The following is a 20,924-nucleotide window of genomic DNA, read 5'->3' on the forward strand; positions in this document are numbered from 1 at the left end:
TCCTTATCTTTAATCTTGAGTAATGTAATTATGATGTGCCTTGGTATGTGTTTCCTTGGGTCCAACTTCTTGGGGACTCTCTGAGCTTCCAGGACTTCCTAGAAGTCTATTTCCTTTGCCAGATTGGGGAAGTTTTCCTTCATTATTTGTTCAAATAAGTTTTCAACTTCTTGCTCTTCCTCTTCTCCTTCTGGCACCCCTATAATTCAGATGTTGGAGAGCTTAAAGTTGTCCCAGCAGTTCCTAAGCCTCTCCTCATTTTTTAAAATTCTTGTTTCTTCATTCTGTTCCAGTTGGATGTTTATTTCTTCCTTTTGTTCCAAATTGTTGATTTGAGTCCCAACTTCCTTCCCTTCACTGTTGGTTCCTTGTATACTTTGCTTTATTTCACTTTGGGTAGCCTTTATTTCTTCCTTCATTTTGCAACCAAGCTCAGTCAGTTCTGTGAGCATCCTGGTTACCAGTGGTTTGAATTCTGCATCAGATACGTTATCTATGCCCTTGTCACTTAGGTCTTTTTCGGGAGTTTTGATCTGTTCTTTCATTTGGGCCATATTTCTTTGTCTCTGCACACTGTTATGTTGTAAGGGGGCAGGGCCTTAGGTATTCGGCAGGGCAGGACAATCCTGGTTGTTGTGAGCTGGTGTTGTCTGTGGGGAAGGGGTCAGAAAGGTAACAATGCCGCTAGCTGCTTGCTTCATTCTATCCCCACTTTCCAACGAACTCTCCTGTGAGACTGGGAGTTTCTCCTGCCACGGCAACCCCTGCAGTAGTTTGCAGCTAGCTTTGAGTCTTTAGTTTCCCATTCAGTCAGCCCCGCCTCACCCACGTGGTCCACTGCCTTGTGGCCTGTCCTCTCTGTTGGGTTGCCTGTCTCCTGTCTCGCCACTCCTACTGATCTGGGTGAATGTTTCTTGAACACTTTGGTTGTCGGAGTTCCATGCAGTTTGTTTTTCTGGCACTTCTGGTTGTTTATTGGTTTTAGATTGGCTGTTATCCTTCTTTTAGTTGTGAGAGGAAGTGAAGCATTTCTACCTATGCCTCCATCTTGGCCGTAACTCCTGGCTTCACTGAATTTTTTTTGAAGACTCTTTCGACATGTTTGCTCATTTCATGATGGGTGATTTATGAGTGTACCTGCCCACACCATGCTGAGTGTTCAGCAGTTTTTGACCAAAAATGGCATGAACCCCATGCTCCACCCTCCCTACATACCCCATCTTGCCCCAAGTGACTTTTTTTTTGTTTCCCCATATGAAAAAAGTGCTCAAAGAGAAATGTTTGCAGATGTAAAAGAGGTGAAACATAAAACAGCAGAAGCATTAAAAGGTATCAAAATTGACAAGTTCAAAAACAGTTTTGAGCAGTGGGAAAAACATCGCTATCAGTGCATTGTATCAAATGGAGAGTACTTTGAAGGTGACTGAAGTTTAAACATGTAAGAACAAATACTTAATTTTTTAGAAATGAATTCTGTTTTTTTGGTCCTCCTTGTAACTTTGATACTCTGGTGATACAGGATGTTTGTTTCATATATATATCAAAATAATTTAAAACTATGGTTAAAAAAACTTTTCCCCTTTATTTCAATCCTGTTGTACAACTAAGCATGTTTTATTTGTTCCTAGGATGGTCCAGATTCCACTGGAGGAAACCGGACAAAACAGGAGAGTGCGTGGCTGTTCAGGCTGTGGTACAGCTTTGACCACAAGTATCCTTTTACCTGGTTTCCCTGAAACATTGATGGTGAAATCCTCTTATTGAGTTGCCAGTGAATGACTTCTGATAAGTAAGGAAAGATGTGTGCCTACTACAGTGGGATTCTGGGACTCTCTCTTGGGACTCTGGCAGTGACCATTCAACCAGAGGTAGTCCTGGTGAGCATCTCTCTGGCCAAGAGGAACATCTGTACATCATTAGGTTAGTCCACTCATAACCTGGTGGACTCATGTGGTTCTTCAGAGGTTTGTGTACAAGGGGAATATGCCTTTGTAGGTAAATTGGTGTAGTCAGGAAGGAAAGTGGAGCTTGGGCAGTGTGGGGAGGCTAACTTCTTTTCTTTTTTGTAAGTATATTTTATTGATTATACTATTACAGTTGTCCCATTTTTTCTCCCCTTTATTCCCCTCCACCCTGCACCCACCTCCTACCAGCATTCCCCTCCCTTAGTTCATGTCCATGGGTCATACATATAAGATCTTTGGCTTCCCCATTTCCTATACTATTCTTAACCCCCCCTGTCTATTTTGTACCTACCAATTATTCTTCTTCCCTGTACCTTGTCCCCCATTCTTCCCCTGCCTCCTCCCCACAGATAAGCCTCCATGTGATGTGCATTTCTGTGGTTCTGTTCCTGTTCTAGTTGTTTGCTTAGCTTGTTTTTGTTTTTGTTTTAGGTTCAGTTGTTGATAGTTGTCACTTTGTTGTCATTTTACTGTTCATAGTTTGGATCTTCTTCTATTTCTTAGAAAAGTCCCTTTAACATGTCATATAATGAGGCCTTGGTTTTGATGAACTCCTTTAACTTGACCTTATCTGGGAAGTACTTTTTCTGCCCTTCCATTCTCAATGATAGCTTTGCTGGATAGAGCAATCTTGGATGGAGGTCCTTGCCTTTCATGACTTTGAATGCTTCCTTCCAGCCCCTTCTTGCCTGCAAGGTTTCTTTTGAGAAACCAGCTGACTGTCTTATGGGAACTCCTTTGTAGGGGACTCTCTCCTTTTCTCTTGCTGCTTTTAAGATTCTCTCCTTATCTTTAATCTTGGGTAATGTAATTATGATGTGCCTTGGTGTGTGCTTCCTTGGATCCAACTTCTTTGGGACTCTCTGAGCTTCCAGGACTTCCTGGAAGTCTATTTCCTTTGCCAGATTGGGGAAGTTCTCCTTCATTAGTTTCTCAAATAAGTTTTCCACTTCTTGCTCTTCCTCTTCTCCTTCTGGCACCCCTATGATTTGGATGTTGGAAAATTTAAAGTTGTTCCAGAGGTTCTTAAGCCTCTCCTCATTTTTTTGAATTCTCATTTCTTCATTCTGTTCTGATTGAATGTTTATTTGTTCCCTCTTGTACACACCATTGATCTGAGTCCCAGTTTCCTTCCCTTCACTGTTGGTTCCCTATACATTTTCCTTGATTTCACTTTGTATAGCCTGCACTTCTTCCTCTATTTTGGGACCATACTCAACCATTTCTGTGAGTATCCTGATTACCAGTGTTTTGAACTGTGCATCTGATAGGTTGGCTATCTCTTAATCACTTAGTTCTGGTTTGGGAGCTTTGATGTGTTCTTTAATTTGGGCCATATTTTTCTTGGCACACCTGTTACATACTAAGAAGTGGAGCATTAAATATTTGTCAGGGCAGGGTAGCTCACATCACTGCATTGCGTCCCTTTATGTGGGGAAGGGGTCAGAGAGGGAACAGTGCTGCTTGCTTGGCTCTTGACAGTCTTTCAGTCACTTCCCCCACTACTCACAAGCACGTTGGGCCCTGGTGGTGCTGATTTCCAAGTGAGTGGTTTTGTGTATGTTCCAGGACCCTTTGGTTTTCTTCAACGAGCTCTCCTGTGAGGCTGGCAGTCTCTTCTGCCACCACAACCGCCACAGATTTTTACAGCCAGAGGTTTTGAGGCTTTCTTTTCCCATGCTGGAACCCTGGGTTGCAGTCTGTCTTGCTTCCCGGATGTTCCTCCCCGTTTATCCACATGCAAATGTGGGGCCACCTGGTCTTCCAGCTGCCGCCTTGCCATGCATCTTCTCCATCTCAGCTGCAGGTCTCCACCCCTTCTACCAGTCTGAATGAGTGTTTCTTCTTTAACTCCTTGGTTGTCGGACTTCCATACAGTTCGACTTTCTGGCAGATCTGGTTGTTTATTGTTTTTAAATTTGTTGTTTTCCTTCTTTTGGTTGTTCAATGAGGCAAAGTATGTCTACCTATGCCTCCATCTTGGACAGAAGTCAGGAGGGCTAATTTCTAATGACTGAACGGACTCTAGCCAAGTCTGATCCAGGCCTTAACTGGATGACATGCAGGATAGACTCTGTTATAGTAGATTTACTTGATCCCAGGTGAGAATTAACAACCAAAAAGTTAAACTTTTATGGTTTCTTAAATTGACATAGTGATCAAATAGGCATGTAGCTAGCTTACACATGGTCTTTGGAGAGTTGGAAAATGTTTCATATTTTTTATTGAAGTATCAAATACATGTAGAAAAGTACACAAATCGTAAGTCAGTAAATTATCACAAAATAAGCACACTATTTAACCCCAAACAGGTCAAGAAACATGCAATTACCAGGTCTCCTCATGCCATAACCTAGTTACTATCCCTTTCTCTTCTGTAAATATAACTACTCTCCTGACTTCTAGCAACACTTAATAGTTTTACCTGTTTTTTTAGTTTTGTATAAATGGGATCATAGAATGTGTGTGTGTGTGTATAATATATGTTAGTGTCTGGTTTGTTTGACTTGACATCATTTGTGTGATTCATCCATGTTGTCACATGTACCTGTAGTTCATCTATTTTCATTGCTATATGCTATTTCATTGTATGACTATATCATAATTTATTTATCTACTGTTGATGAACATGTAGATTGCTTCTGCTTTGGAGCTGCTGAAAAATAGTGCTATGAACATTCCTATACATGACTTTTGGTTCATGTTTACGTGCATTTTTGTTGGAAATGTACCCAGGAGTGAAATTTCTGGATCATAGGACATGAAATGGTTCAACTTTACATAAAAATCCTAAACAGTTTTACAGAATGATGGTACTTCTTTACACAAGCACCTGTAGTTTATGAGAGCTCTAGTTGCTTCACATCCTTACTGACAATTGACTTTGTCAGTGTTGTTAATTTTAGCCATTCCAGTGGGTGGCATTTGTAGTGGCATTTCATTATGGTTTTAATTTGCATTTGTCTGATGACTAATAAGTGTGAGCAACTTTTGATAGATTTACTGACCACTTGGTATGTTCCTTTATGAAGCTTGTATTCAAGTCTACTGACAATTTTTGTTTTGGGTTGTCTGCCTTTCTCTTACTAATTTGTAAGAGTTCCTCATATATTCTGGAGAATATATATGTGTATACACACACACATAATCATATTATTTGCTGGGCTTAGTATTTTGCTAATTTTATATGATAAAAATAACTATTCTACTTGTGACTTGCATTTTCACTTTTAAACAGAATCGTTTGATGTACAAAAGGTCTTCATCCAATTTATTGATCTTTTCTGTTCTAGTACTCTTTGTGTCCTGTTTTAGAAGCCTTTGTCTACCCCAAAGTCATGAAGCCAATTTCCTGTGTTATCTTTTAGAAGCATTATTTTTTTCTTTTTTGCATCTTTTTTTTAGTGACAGATATGGGCAATGAAAAAGTATAGATATAGTTTGAGATGCTCTAGATGAGGTTATCATTCTTCAGAGATAATTTAACTTACTGGGGTCAGTGACTAGGTTTGCGGCATTAGCAATTGCAGATCACTTTAGTCCAATCAGGAATAAAGGTGATTTGAAGCTGGGCTTCAGTTACTGGGAAGGATTAGTCTGTTTTCTGTTTAGCCTTTTTTCTAGAGTTCTGCCCTAGAGCCCAGGATGTTTACGTAGTTGTCCTCAGAAGGCCCTGGACACCAGTTTTTGTTAGATGCACTATCTTTTTGAGTCATCCAGATGTTCTGTTCAGTTGCTGAGGTGCCTGTAGGGAAAACATGGCTTACCAAGTTCCAGGCTCACCTCTTGGGTTTCTTTCCCCAGAATCTGTCTCTCTTCATTGCCATGGTAGCTTTCTGATGCCATTAAGCAGAAGATTTTGTTGTGTTCTTTCTTGTGTTATTTTTCCCAGCTTTTCTATTTGTTCTCAGTAAAAAGGGTGGTTTAAATTACTGTTTACTATTAACTGAAATAGACCCCCCATAGAATCTTAAAGCCATATGAATTTCATCTACATTGTAGTCCACAATGCATGTTACTCACTGAGTTTAGAAAGGATTTACAGAAAATTGGAGAGTTCACAGGAGGGTGACAAAATGCTAAAGTGATAAGAAGTTGATTCTTGTCAGCATTTAATACTCCCCTTTCAACAGTGAGAGAATATCCAGACAGAAAATCAATAAGGAAACATTGGACTTGAAGTATACTTTAGATCAAATTAACCTAATAGACATGCACAGAACATTCCATCTAATAGCAATAAAATGTATATTCTTCTCAAGTGCTCATGGAACATTCTCCAGGATATATCTATATGTTAGATCACAAAACAAGTCTTAGAAAATTTAAGGAGATTGAAATCATATCAAGTATCTTTTCTGACCACAATAGTATGAAACTCAAATTAATTAACAGCAGGAAAACTGGAAACCTTACAAATATGTGTACATTAAATAACACATTCCTGAACAGAACAATCAGTGGGTGGGCATTAAGCAATACACTCTTCAATAACCAATGGATGAATGAAGAAATCAGAAGGGAAATCAAAAAAATATCTTGAGACAAATGAACACATGACATAACAAAACATGCACACCATGGCACATTGTAATTACATTACCCAAGATGAAAGATAAGGAGAGAATCTTAAAAGCAGCAAGAGAAAAGGAGACAGTTACCTACAAAGGAGTGCCCATAAAACTATCAGCTGATTTCTCAAAAGAAATCTTGCAGACAAGAAGGGGCTGGAAAGAAGTATTCTAAATCATGAAAGGCAAGGACCTCCATCCAGGATGACTCTATCCAGCAAAGCTATCATTTAGAATGGAAGGGAAGATAAAGTACTTCCCAGATAAGGTCAAGTTAAAGGAGTTCATCATTACCAAGCCCTTATTACATGAAATGTTAAAGGCATTTATTTAAGAAAAAGAGGAAAATCAAAACTGTGAACATTAAAATGGCAGTAAATTCATAACTATCAACAATTGAATCTAAAAAAACAAACTGAGAGAACAAGCAGCAGAAAAACAGAATCATAGATGTGGAGATCATTTGGAGGGTTATCAATTGAGAGGGAGAAAGGGGAAAATGGGGGGAAAGTTACAGGGATTAAGAAGTATAAATTAGTAGGTACAGAATAGATGGGGATGCTAAGAATAGCATAGGAAATGGAGAAGCCAAAGAACTTATATGTACGATCCATGGATATGAACTAAGGTGGGGTTTGCTGGAGGGAATGGGTGGACCAGGTGGAGAGGGGCAAAGGGTGAAAATCGGAACAACTGTACTAACATAATCAATAAAATATTTTAAATAAGAAATGACAAAGTTAAAGGAACTACTATAAAGGACACATGGACAAAATCAAGGGGGAGGGTGGATGTGGGGGAGGGAGGGGGGTTCAGCTGGGGTGGGGTGGAGGGATGGGGAGAAAAGGCACACAACTGTAATTGAATAACAATAAAAAATTTAAATTATTTAAAAAATGACAAAGTACAACTGATAACACAGAAATACAAGGGGTCAAAAGCCACTGCTATAAATAATTATACACCAAAAATCTGACAACCTAGAAAAAATGGATAATTGCTTTTGTTACCTGTACTCATATGTCCATAGCAACATTATTCACAGTAGTCAAGATAGGGAAACAACTTAAGTGTCAGTCAATGCATGAATGGATAAAGAAAATGTGTGTAAATAAAATGCGGTATTATTCAGGTTTAAAAATGAAGGAAATTCATTCCTGAGAAAACTAAAAATGGAACTGCCCTTTGACCCAGCAATTCTGCTGCTGGGATTATACCCTAAGAACCCTGAAACACCCATCCAAAAGAACCTATGCACCCCAATGTTCATAGCAGCACAATTTACAATAGCCAAGTACTGGAAGCAACCTAAATGCCCATCAGCAAATGAGTGGATCAAAAAACTATGGTACATTTACACAATGGAATTCTATGCAGCAGAGAGAAAGAAGGAGCTTGTACCCTTTACAACAACATGGATGGAACTGGAGAGCATTATGTTAAGTGAAATAAGCCAGGCGGTGTGGGACAAATACCATATGATCTCACCTTTAACTGGAACATAATCAACAAAAGAAAAAGGCAAACAAAATATAACCAGAGACATTGAAATTAAGAACATTGTAACAATAGCCACAGGGGAGTGTGGAGGGGATAGTGGGGAGAGGGGTCTATAGGAGCTACTATAAAGGACACAAGGACAAAATCAAGGGGGAGGGTAGAGGTGGGGGGGGGAGTGGGACTGGCTGGGGTGGGGTGGAGGGAAGGGGAGAAAATGCAGACAATTGTAACTGAATAAAAATAAATAAATTTTTAAAAAATGAAGGAAATTCAACCATTTGGGATAACGAAATTGAATGTTAGCATACTATTGTGCATTATCAAGAGTTCTAGGATGAAAAGAGAAAGTCTGAGTCTGGAATTCTACACCCAAACTGCTAATCAAAAATGAGCAAAAAAAAAACCAACAAAAAACCAGTGTGGCTTTTTGGCATGCAAGAATTCATAAAGTTTAGCACCATGCAGACAGTGCAAGAAGGGGTAAAAAACAACATAAGGATCAAACAAAACAAAATCCAACTAAGGGGACAGTGTTCAAGAAGCAGTGATTTGTTATAACCCAGAAGAAGTGAGCAAGATCAAAAAGAAATTAAAAGAAGATCCTTTATTTAGCAAGACATTCGAATGTTCTATTCTAACAAAGTTTAAATGACGTTGTATTACACTTCCTTTAATAGTGTTCTAACCACCTTATTACAAATGCTGCTCATTGTTTTTTAACATTTAGACTCAATCCAGAGACAAAGCATAGGAGATTTACTTATTAGTTATACAATAGAATGCAAATTTTATATATCTGCAGTATAAAATTATAATAAAAATTAGAAAGGAAAAAAGTTGAAGAGGCGGGAGTGTAAATGAATTAAATTTGCCACCCTTCATGGGAAGCAGTTAAAAGCACCTGACTAAAGTTTATAAATCAAGAAATAGGAGAAAAATATATTCTATACAGTTGTAATGGTAATTAACAAAACCACTGAGTGGGAGACAGACTTGAGATTTCATTTTTGCCCTTCCAACAATCTGAATATTTAAAATTTTCTATGTAATTTTTTTCTTTTTTTAAAGATGTTATTAGAGGCTCATCTGTATTTGGGGAAGAGAGAGCTTGTCTTTAACTGCGTGAGGCAGGAAACTGAGAGGTAGCCTCTGAGTTCCCTTATGACTCTTATGTTCACCATTCTAGAAATCCAGCTGCTGTCAGCTTCTGAATTAAAGGTGCAGGAGAACTGATAGGCCTGTAGAGGCTGTTCCCAGGAATGAGGTTAGAGGATGGGGTCAAAGGGAGTTTGTTCAGTTTGTAAAGGATTTCAGCAGTCTGGCTGGGTGGTTCAGTTTGTTGGAGCATCTTCCTGTACACCAAAAGGTTGCGGGTTCAATCTCCAGTCAGGGGCATATATGGAAGGCAACTGATCTCTCTCCTCCTCTCCATTTCCCTCTCTCCCTCCCTCCCTCCTTCCCTTCTTCTCTTCTTCTCTCTCTAAAATCAATAAACATATCCTCAGGTGAGGATTAAAAAAAGAATTTCACCAGAGCCCACTCATCCTTCTTTGTTGAGTAATTCCCAACTAGAAGTGTGCCCCTGGATCTCCCTTCTACCTCCTTCTATAAAGAAGCCTTTTCTTTCTTGTGCTGTTCTAAATGAAGACGGGAATTGATGATGCTTGAAGTAGTCATTCTCTTGGGTACAGATGGTTGTGACACATTCTCACCTTCCTTTAAAGTCCCTTTTGGCTATTCCTGCATTTGAAGTAGCCATATGAGTCTTCACATTTTCTATATATTGCTTAGGCTGTGGGTATCAGAAATGGTCACGGCTCTATCATTAATATAACATGTGCTTCATCGTGCTTCCAATACAGTGACATGCATTTGGCAGCACAAATATCTACACACTGACAAACCCTGACCTCTCTCCATAACAGCTGACCTTCATGTTAGAATAGTAGTCTCAAGCAAGGGTAAGTTTGCTTCTCAGGGGACATTTGGAAATGTCTGGGGTCACTTTTATTGTCACACCTGGGGAGAGGGTGGTGGTGCTACTGTTATCTTATAGGTAGAGGCCAGGAATGCTGTTAGACATCCTACAATGCAGAACAGCCCCTTACAACAAAGAATGATCTGGCCCAAAATGTCGATGGTGAAGAAGAGTCCTCTATGGGAAGTTGGGAGATTTAGGTCTGAGTGACCTTAGTGAAATCATTTCCCTTTGCTAAGTCTGTTTCCTCCTTTGTAGTATAGCTCCAGGTTACATCTAAGGTCCTGTCCACCTTGACCATTCCCATCATGTGACCTCGGAGCAGAGTGGTTTAATAAGAGTCCTTACAGATAACCTGGGGCAGAGGGGACACAGGGGCTGTAACATCTTCCTTCATCCCAGGTGAACTATCTCCTGTTTCTAAGATGTGAGCTGGTTGTGTGGCAAAAGCTGGAATGCTGATTGAAACCAAAATTCTCATTGAACGTAAAAGAAGGGAGAAGGGTATTCTAATTAATCAAATAATCTTTTAAACTGAAAATTGGGAATCACCAACCTGGGAGTTAACAGTTAACTCTAAAGGCTGATGGAGCATAATTTAATCTGTAATTCAGGTCATGACCCATGTGGCTCAGTTGGTTGGGTGTCAGCTAGGAAAGCGAAAGGTTGCAGGTTCAATTCCAGGTCAGGGCACATGCCTAGGTTGCAGGTTTGTTCCCAGTTGGGGCACATACGAGAGGCAACTGATCGATGTTTTTCTCTCACATTGATGTTACTGTCCCTCTGTTTCCCTCTCTCTAAAAAAACTAATAAAATAATAATTGACTCAAACTGTTGCAGACTATAAGTACTTTCATACCTCAGAGATATTGCAGGTTCAGTTCTAGGCCACCACAAGAAAGGAGTCATCATATTTTTGCTGGTGGAAGGTCTTGCCTTCAGCTTGTAAAAAGTTGCAACATCTGTGAAGTGCAATAAAGAGAAGCACAGTAGGTCAAGGTATGCCTGTATTTTCTGTATTGTTCTGATACAATGGGGGAAAGGGGCTTTTTGTGGGTAGAATGTCAGATGATTTAGTTGTTGGGAATTCTAAACACATTTTGTTGGGTGTTTGTTTTCTTTGCAGACATTTTTCCTTAATTCTCTTTTTAAAGTTACTTGAAGCCCATCCTCACACACAGTGGCCCCCCATTAACCACCACTCTCCCAGCCTGGTGTGGCTTGCTGGCTCGATGTCTGACCAGTCCCCAGGTGTATGATGTAAGTACATTCAGGGCTGCATTCCTGTTCAGCTTCCAAATTCACAGATTTTGCTTCTCCAATAGGATGATTACAAATGGCCAGCTTACATATGCTTAATACATTTTGTACAGCAACAGAGAAAACTTTTACCAGGGTTATGGGACTCCTGAACATCAGCAGCTATTATGTGGTAGAAAGAACACTGGATATGGAATCAGAACAACTAGATCAGCAGGTTGAAAAGTTAGTATTATTATTTTTAATCCTGCTGATAGCTTATTTAGTAAAGCTGTTTTTTTTTTTCCTGAATGCTAATAGTTTGCTCAGTTTGGACCTGTGTCTAAAGTGACAGTGTGGGTCATTCGAATTTTTTTAATATTCAGAAACAGGGCAGGCACTACCTGGAATCACCACGTATTGCACTATTGAAGCTCCAACTGATTACACCCTTCAATCTTATGTTTCATTGGCTTTGCAGGTTTCTTTGCCTTCTGGCTCTAGTCTCTCTTAAACAGTTTCTAAAGCCTTTCATCTTAATTAGATTTTGTAATGGTCAGTTTTCGTGTAATAGTATGAGAACTAACCCACTATTAAAACTTTATAAAAACCTTATCTAATCTGAAGCTTACCAGCTATTCCCTTGCTCATTGATTATGGGCATCTGAACTAGTTTGAATTCAGCATAAGCTCAGTAAACTTTCAGAAACTTAAACTGAAAGTACTTCCCTCACCATTTGATAGCCCGCTCTAGGTTTGCTTCCTGGGGTAATATTTGGGCTGTGACTCCCCACAATCAGCCCAAGATGGGGTGACTTGCGCTACAAGGAAGAATTACTCTCCACGCTGCTGCTGCTGCTGCTGCTGCTGCTGTTTTGTGGCTAGAGTCCTGACCAGAGTCTCAGTTAGCTCCAGAGAGAGAGAGAGTGGGAACAAAGAGTCTTTGAAAACCTAACTGAGGAACCCAAAGGGGAGATAGTGGAGGGCCTCCCTGCAGAGTTTAGTCCTGGGTGATGGTCCTCACTTATCATCTATGCAGTGTTTGTACATCAAGTTTATTTGGGAGGTATCTAAAATGTGCATTATTCACCATTTCCACTAATTCCGAACTGCTTAGATTTGTTACCTGCAGAGAAAATGTAATCAACTTACAAAAACAACCTCTGGTTATTTAAAATGTGTATGTTCCCACAATACACTTGTTTGCAGGCTGCATTTTCATAGCAGCCTGCAGTGGACAGCTAATCATATAATTATACAGACCTTCAGCTTAACCAAACTTTTGTTGATCCTGTTATCTAGAATTCAAGGGAGTGGACTGATTTCATCATCTGCATACAACTTTCATTAAGCTCTTGAAAATCCCTCTCCACTGGGTTTTACTATGTCCTTGTTTCTGAATGACCTTTCCTTGGGTACCATTTGTATGGGCTTGTGAATTTCATAATGGAATGGATCAACCTTGTCTTTTGTCCCGTTGGTGAATTTTTGCTCTGCTTCCCACGGCAAGGGGTCAGAGGAGGCCATACAGGGCTCCAACTGTGTTTCCTCTGTGCAGAATTACCCTGAAATGCAGTTTTCTCAGATTCCTCTCTTTCCCTGTGAGGCTCCAAACTTAGAAAGCATGAAATATGTGCCGAAGAGTCTCCTCCTGAAATTTGGATGCTAAGAGTCCTGGGAGAGGTGTTTTGACAGAGATGAACAAAAATATTTAGCACATGTATGAATCGGAGAAATGAAATGTGCTAAAACAGGCAACATGATGTCATTTGTTGTTAAGAAAACTATCACAGGGAAGACAAGAGTTTCAGAACATTCTAAACAGTAATGGACAGGAGGAAATAGGGGGAGTTTGGAGCGAGTTTTACAATTTCCCTTTGCTTGACTAGAGGACTCTTATTTAATTACACATTTGCATCCTGCCTCAATCCAGTAAGGACCTGAGGCAGCAAGCAAGATGAGTTTGCATGCTTGCCTGTTAAAAAAAGATGGAGCATTGCTTAAGTGGAGTCAGACTGTGGAGTTTGGAGAAATAAACATCACTGAGAAACACAGCAGAGAAGAGAAATGTGCCTGTCACCAGTAAGTGCACAGAGATGGGCTGGGACAGGAGAAGCGAGGCATGCAGAACCCAGGAGTCCTCCCTAGGTCAGTGCATTTAACAGGCATTCATGTAGCAACTACTATGTGTTAAGCACCCCAAGGAAGGGTGCTGAGAGAAGGAGAAGAAGGTCACTGCCCTTTGGTGATTCCTTATCTAGATGGGGAACCCAGGCATGGACACAGGAGAATCTTCCTGTGGACTTGGGCAGCATGACTGAGCACGGGCCATGGGGCTATCAGAGAGGCAAGTTCAGGTCCTGCACCAAGGAGGCTGTTTTGTGTAGAGGACAGGATGCAGGACTTCAGATATGCTTTGAAGGGTAGATAGGAAATAGGAGAGAAAGAGTAGTTTTTAAAACTGTTTGCCATCTAAGAAGGAACTCCACAGTCTTTGGCAGCCATGCAGTGGGGGGTGGGGGGGGAGTAAGGGAGCATACCACCCCTTGTTTTTTAGCTTGTTGAACACATTGGGGAGTGAAAGGTTGTGTCTGACCTCACGCTGCTTGCTGACACTCTCCCTGACATCTTTGTTTCAAGTGGCTGCCGCTTGGATGACTCCTGGCTTACTCAGCTTGGTCTGTTTTGCTACAACTGCTGCTTAGTATGAGATGCCATGCCAGTACTCTTCCTGATTGGGTGACTTTTCATATACTTTATGTGGTTACAACCAGTCTGGAGGCAGCATAAATCCAAACCCTGCTTCCTACCAGCTAGACAACCTTGGGCAAATTTCATAGGTTCTCTTAGCTCAGATTTTCTGCTTTGTGACACAAGTGTTTGCACCCTTCACAAAAGAGGGGTAAGGACCAAATGAGAGCTTATGTGACATTCCTGGCAGGCAAATAATAGATACTCAAGAAAATGTGCCCTCCCTCTGTATCCCTTGCTTCATCTACTTGAGGATTTCCCATCAGGGTTTTTCTGTGGGGACAAGAAAGAAATCCTAATAATGGTTTGTCCTCTTCCTTCCATTGCTGACTAGGGCAAAGGGTATTTCAAATGTAAACCAAGTGGGTTTAGGACAGTTTGTGTAGAGCAGCAGCCCCGCCCAGAAGACCTTCTCAGAGAAGAGAGGAACTGAAACCTATTTTCAAGTTTGCCCAGTGAACTTAGTCCTTCCTTTCTTTGTGGGCTGGGAAGCTAAAACTCCAGGCTGGTTTCCCTTTCTTCCATTTTTGTCACAAATTGTCAGGCATTTAAAATCATAGCTGCTTTCTGATTTTCCAAGTCCTAGTCCAGGCAGCAGTGGTGCACACTGAATAGCTCTCTATGGTTTACATCCAGTTATCATGCCAGAGGCTCAAGGCAGGCAAGTTTCATGATCCTCAGTTTCAGACGTGGAGTTGAGGTTGGGGTTGGCTGGAGCTCTGGAAGATTCCAGTCTTAAATTTGTTGTTATTTTTGTTTGTTGCACTTTTCAGAACCAAGAGCCACTGAGAGAGGAAGACTCCGATTTCATCCTGACTGAGGGTGACCTCACCTTGACCTATGGGGACAGCACAGTGACTGCCAATGGCTCCTCTGGCTCCCACACAGCCTCCATGAGCCTAGAGGGCAGTCGAAGAACAAAGAGCAGCTCCGAGGAGGTGCTGGAACGAGACCTAGGAATGGGAGACCAGAAGGTCTCAAGCCGGGGCACCCGCCTAGTGTTCCCCCTGGAGGATAATGCATGACTTTCCCCCCCAACCCTGAAGCAATGGGGTAGACCCTCCGGTGGTGTGGGGCTGGCTGCATGCTCCAGTGTTGTTTGAGGTGGGACAGTGACTGACTGGAACTAATGCTTCTATTTTTATTGAGGTCTGAAGATATCTTAACATTTAAAATTTAACCTGAGATACAGATGATGGGGCTCAAGTATCTCTTAAATCAACACAAATGAAGACCTATTCCCACTTTTTCACATACTCGTGTGCTGTTCAGAGTTAAACAAACAAAAAACAATCGCATGCTTTACTGGTCTCTTAATTCATTCACCTGCGGTACCTGAACAAGGTGTGGTAGGTGCTGGGGATCCCTCCCAGGAGAGGCTTCATATCCACACATGGCAGTGAGAGTCCAGCTGGATGTAGAAACATCAAGAGAGGGGAGAACAGGCTAGAAGAATGATCATGAAGGAAGGCAAGTGAGATTGGACCTCCAAGGATTTAGGGGAAGCTGGTGTTAAATGGGGCAGAAAACATGAGAAGGCAATTTGAGGGGAGGCTCTGGCAATGAGGGCTGTGTGATACCAACGTCATCTCAGGATTCTTGACTTCTTTTGCTACCTGTGTTTCCTCTGGACTGAAGATTGGAAAATATATCCACCAACGTTTCAACATGGGGGAAAGAATTGTAATTCCTTCTTTGGAAATCTCCATAAAGAAGAAGTTACTGAAATGTTTAAAACCAAAGGCAAAATAGTGTTATATTGTTGTTTTGTAATTAACCTGAAGGCAGGAGAAACTGTTTAGAAACTGATGATGATATCACTACAAAAATCAGTCAATTCTTCAGGGCTGCCATATGAACTGACTGCCGGGAACATGATGAACAGGACTGAGATACCTACTGTAGGTTTGGAAGACAGCAAAATTTGTGGAGTGCTTTGATCTGGGGAAGAAAAGGCAGTAAGAAGCCTAAAGGCAATAGGTTAGTATTCAGAGGGAAGAAGTGTCACTGTGAAAAAAAATAAATATAAATAAAATACAAGTAGTATTCTAAAGACTGGGTAGAATTCCAAACTTCAAGCTAAGAAATGCATGAGACTTCAGTGGCCACCCAAAGAATCAGAGGTGAACCAGTGGAAAGTTAAGCTTTCTTCAGTCCAGTAGAAGGTTCTGTCTACTCTAAGATTAAGAATCGAGATCTCTTGACACTGAGTGCCATGTAGAGAAAGGTAATTTTCTTGGTATTTGGGGAGGCTTGCACCAGCTTCATGTATGAGTGTGGTTCCAAATTTAGGGTTTTAGTTTGGGTTCTTTTGTGGGTGAGATATTCTACCTGCCCACACCTGTACTAAGTGAAATACTGAGAGAACTCTTGGAAACCAAGTTTGAGATTCTCCCTGTGTGTCTGCGCTTCAGTGCTATTATATTTGAAAACCCAATTTCTAAGAAGTGCTTTCACTAAATGTGGGCATTTCTCCTACTACGGCAGACAAAGTAGTGGTCAGGTCTAGTGTTCCCATCATGAATCAGCCATTTAACCTTTTAACTCATATTGTTAATGGTTAATTTTAAATAAGACATTGTTTCACACTTTGTTTTTCAGTTGATAGTTTGTGTAAGCCAAGAAAAATTTATTAGTCATATGAAATTTCTGTTATTCATTTTTAAGAGAAATGACTTAATGTGGTTCAATATAGTAGAACTGAATAATTTTTATTCCTCTTTCTATCTACACTAACATCCATTTTTATTTGATGGTCATCCATGGGCTTTGTAAGTTTGGGGAAAAAAAGCTAAACATGCCTAACGCTATGCTTCCCCCTCTAGAAGCATTATGCCTATTCTGGGTGGTGAAAAGTAAGGTGCTATGAGGCCTAGAAACTAACTGAAGACTATCTGCTGTCAATCTGGCATAAACAAGATTGACACTGCGGAGTAATGGTACATCCAACTAAACAAAGTTCCTCTCAGAGGGTAATCCCAAATCATCTTATGAACATATTTGTGTCGAGTTGGGGTGGGGTGGTTACAGTTCAGCAGAATCGAATGTTGTAGAGCAGAAGTTCTCAACGTTGGCTGCACCTTATGATTCTCTGGCCCATTTAAAAGAATATCAGTGTAAGGGCCTACCCTCAGAGATCCGGATTCAGTAGATTTAGAGTGGGGCCTGGCTTCCATGCTGTCTTTTGTATCCTCAGGGATTCTAATCAGGAGCTAGGTTTGAGAAACTTTAGTCTAGAACTTGCAGTGGACCCTACTTGAAATGTTAAAGAATGGCCTAGCAAATTAAGTTAAAAAAATTATTAGTCATGTGGAACAAACTGTGGATCAGTAATACAGACTGGGTAGCTGTGAGGGAGTTTTGTGCTAATGTTTGCAGAACCCAAGAATGTACTCCATAAAGCACAGGTGAAATAAAGGTCCCATTTGAAAACCTTAGAGCGTGAGAGGGAGAGAAGGATGACTTGAGTGTATGTATGAGGACAGGATTAAAAAGCTGTCATCTTTCCTTCCATTTGTGGGAAAAAGGGGGGTTTGTCTTAACTGAGCTGCTAACTAATCAAATGTGAGGGTTTCTGAGAAGCTGTCTTTTCAATTTAACTTGGGATTAAATTAATAGTCCCCTTTGCAGTCAAGTGAACTTTCTTTCTCTTCACACTTTGCTTGTCCCCATGCCTGAATCCATGCTGAACTCTTTAGAATAAGGCTGGGTCTGTTTATTGTCAGGGCAGAGGCCCCACATTAAATGGAAGGTTGTGATCACTTTGCTGTCATGTGGTGGTGGTGTTGGTAGCTGGTAGTTAGGGATATGCAAACTTTTGTGTAGTACCGACAGAGGGAAGATACAGACTCCTGCAATTCCTTTTAATACTCTGTTTGGGAACTACCAAGAGACCTGAATTTTCACTCCTGGGAAAGGAACTTTGGAATTTAAATAAGGCTGCATTTCTTCCAAGGAAGCAAGTATAGGAAAGGCATGTGTGATTAACTGGACACTGACCATTTAGGGTATTTATTGGGGTGACTGGACAAATAAGCATTGATGCCTTGCAGCCAAAAACCACAACTGTGACATCACGTTTCACCAAATAAACAGCCAGGAGCTCTTTAGGCTGTGATGTCTACACCTGAAAATGTCCTCTGTGGTTTGGTTGAGAAATGAAATTTTACAAAACACCAAAAATGCTATCTTAGCTATCTATGAACATTTCAGTCTAGAACAAAGGAGTAACAGTTTCTTCCAAAATAGAGGTCTGTTTCCTTCCCCTACTTCCATCATATCTTTCCCTTTCGCTGCCCATAGTTGAAGTTACTGTAATCATGTCAGATATTTAATGTGAACAATCATTTCTAAATGTAGAAACACCACTGATACTCTTAGACATTGGTGGCAGGGCAGCTGAGCAACTCATCAGAGAGGAAATCATCTGCTTGGAAATTTACCTTGGTAACCATTGTGAGTGCTAAGAGGTGAATCAGAAAGCTGATTTTACCATCTGTTGTCAATCGTAATCTGGAATGAGTGTTGCTGTAAAATTACCTTGCTGATTCAATAAGTGGACTTTTTATTCCGCTTCAGAAATGGGGAACTCAACAAGTTGTGTGCCTGCCTTTGGTGTTGATTCTGTAGATGAGTTAGTGTAGGAGCTAGTCTGTCAGAAGTTTTAGACTGATATCAATTGAGTTCTGATCTCTTCTGTTGTTTATAAAGTGGGCATCTGGCTTGCAAGTGTCATTTGCTATGTTCTGACACAGTAAGTTGAAGGAATCCAGTGGCCAAGAGTTAGAATTTAGAAACAACCCATTTAAATGCTGCTTTTACACTGATACCTTGGTACCTGAAAAGGCATTTCCCCCTTTCTAAAACCTAATATACAGAGAAAAACAATATACAGAGAAATACTCTAGAAACCAATGTGAGTGGCTAACCAGGAAGATCAAGTAGGATCTTTGACAATCTTTTCAAAACAAGATTTAGAAGTAAACCATATTTTCCAGTTTCAATTTTCTTAAGTAGAATTAAAAAAAAAAATTAACAAACACATCTTATATTGTTACCCAGTGCTAGCAGAAATTGTAAAGAGCAAAACCAACGTTTTTGATGTAGGTTTTATTTTTGTAAGCAGGGCCTACATGGAACAAACACATAGGCAGCCAGTTTTCTGCTACGTGAGCCTTGGAGAAGATGAGAAGGAAGGTCTGCCTGTTCCACTGCCTTTTGAAAAGGTCTGAAACAGAAATGAGAGCTTGGGAGAGGCCACCTTGTCATTCTGATGACCGCCTTTTAAAAAGGGTTAAGAGAATTGCCAGATATCATGATCAGCTAGACTCTTGGCCAGTGGAAAATGATCTGGGCCTGTATATGTTAGAGGAACTCAGATAGAAAAGGACATGTAAATAGCACGAAGAACACTGCACCTCTGTCTGAAGCACTTAAAAAAAGTTAACATCCCACATCCCACTGCTACCGGGTGACTGTCTAACTACATGGACATTTAGGGGCTGAGTTTTGTTGTGATTACTCTAGTTGTGGGCTTCGGAGAAAGAGATGAATGATTTTTCAGCTGTGTGGGTGTTAAGTCTATGGATTTGGAATTTATCACTGAAATCACTCATTCAAAGTGTGACTTCATAGTAGGGTCACTTCCTCCTAGGTTGTCTTTTTCTTTTTTACATAAAATACGTCTGGTATGTCTTACTTACAAGTCTTATGTTTGTTAAAATTATTAAATGGGAAGGCCACTGATATTCATTTAATAGCTGAAAAGCAATTTTTAAAATAGAATAAGATGAATTTAACATAGATGATGTGACCTTCTCTTTTTATAGAGATTACATACTATAATTGAGGAGAATTTTGTCTTCTACTTCCATTCAGCAGTGGCAAACTGGTGGTTTTATAAAATGAACATTATAGTATGTTATATAAAATAACGTTAAAATGTTTTACTGTGAAAAAGTGAAGCCTTGGCATTAGCAGCAACCTTTATGTGCAATAAGGAAAACTGAAGTTAGACCCCAAAGTGTTATTTTTCCCTAGCATCCCACTTAATGTTTGCCTTTGTATATATGTTTAGATTGATACTGTAAAGCTAGCCACGTTTTCCTGCCTTTGCTGATATCTAACACATTTTTCTCAAAGCTTTTTCTGTATTTTTTTTACAAAACTCAAAATAAAAAGATTAACTGGCTGAACTAATCTTGTTTTGTATTTTAAAAGTATTGTCCTTTAGTAGAAGGGAATAATATGATCCTATTCTTTGTCTCTTTCCCTCACTTAGAGGCTGTTTTTTGGGTGGAAGCTATTCCTCTCTGGCTTTAATAAGTCCAGGAGTTGACAAATTACAGCTGGCTTTTTGGATCAAATCTGGGCCACTGCCGGTTTTGTAAATAAAATTTTTATTGGCATACACTATGTTCATCATTTGCATATTCTCTGTGACTGTTTTCATGCAGAACTGAGGAGTTGTGACAGAAGTGAGCAGCTATTTGCTTATAAAGTCTGAATTATTTACTGTCTGGCTCTTTACAGAAAATGTTTTTGCTGATCCATGATTTAGATGCTGGAAAAACCTTAGTTTTAAAATAGGGTCTAAAAATCATAGCAACAGGTTTTAAAATATTTTTTGATGTGCTGTAGGGTTAAAAGAACCGCTTTAAACTTGATCTCTGTCTGTGACTTTTCCTGGCCTGCAACAGGCTTTGAGTGTTGGATAATGCTAAGAGTCTTGAAACCATCATACAGTTTCCTTTATAGTCTTCATATTTCTTTATATGTAGACTAGCTCTTCCCAGACCATGCAATTGAACCACATTGTAAAATCTGAAGCTTCCTAGCAAAACAAGTTCTGTCATTAGCATGACTCTAGTCATTTGAGAGTATAATTACAAAAACACCAGATAGAACAATTTAAAAGTAAAT

At 40.1% G+C, this 20,924-nt stretch overlaps 1 protein-coding gene across 1 annotated transcript in view; it reads left to right on the forward strand.

The window, feature by feature from the left end:
• The window catches only part of SLC9A7 (solute carrier family 9 member A7), a 171,683-nt gene extending 151,344 nt beyond the window's left edge, over positions 1–20,339 (forward strand). The window contains exons 15-17 of the mRNA XM_053917054.2: positions 1,629–1,711; positions 11,168–11,273; positions 14,777–20,339. Coding sequence (XP_053773029.1) covers positions 1,629–1,711; positions 11,168–11,273; positions 14,777–15,028 — 441 coding nt within the window. The 3' untranslated portion in view covers positions 15,029–20,339. The remainder of the gene's footprint in view (positions 1–1,628; positions 1,712–11,167; positions 11,274–14,776) is intronic.
• Positions 20,340–20,924: the final 585 nt, after the last annotated feature.

Source organism: Desmodus rotundus, chromosome X (assembly GCF_022682495.2).
Source record: "Desmodus rotundus isolate HL8 chromosome X, HLdesRot8A.1, whole genome shotgun sequence".
In the NCBI taxonomy this organism is placed as follows: Eukaryota; Metazoa; Chordata; class Mammalia; order Chiroptera; family Phyllostomidae; genus Desmodus; species Desmodus rotundus.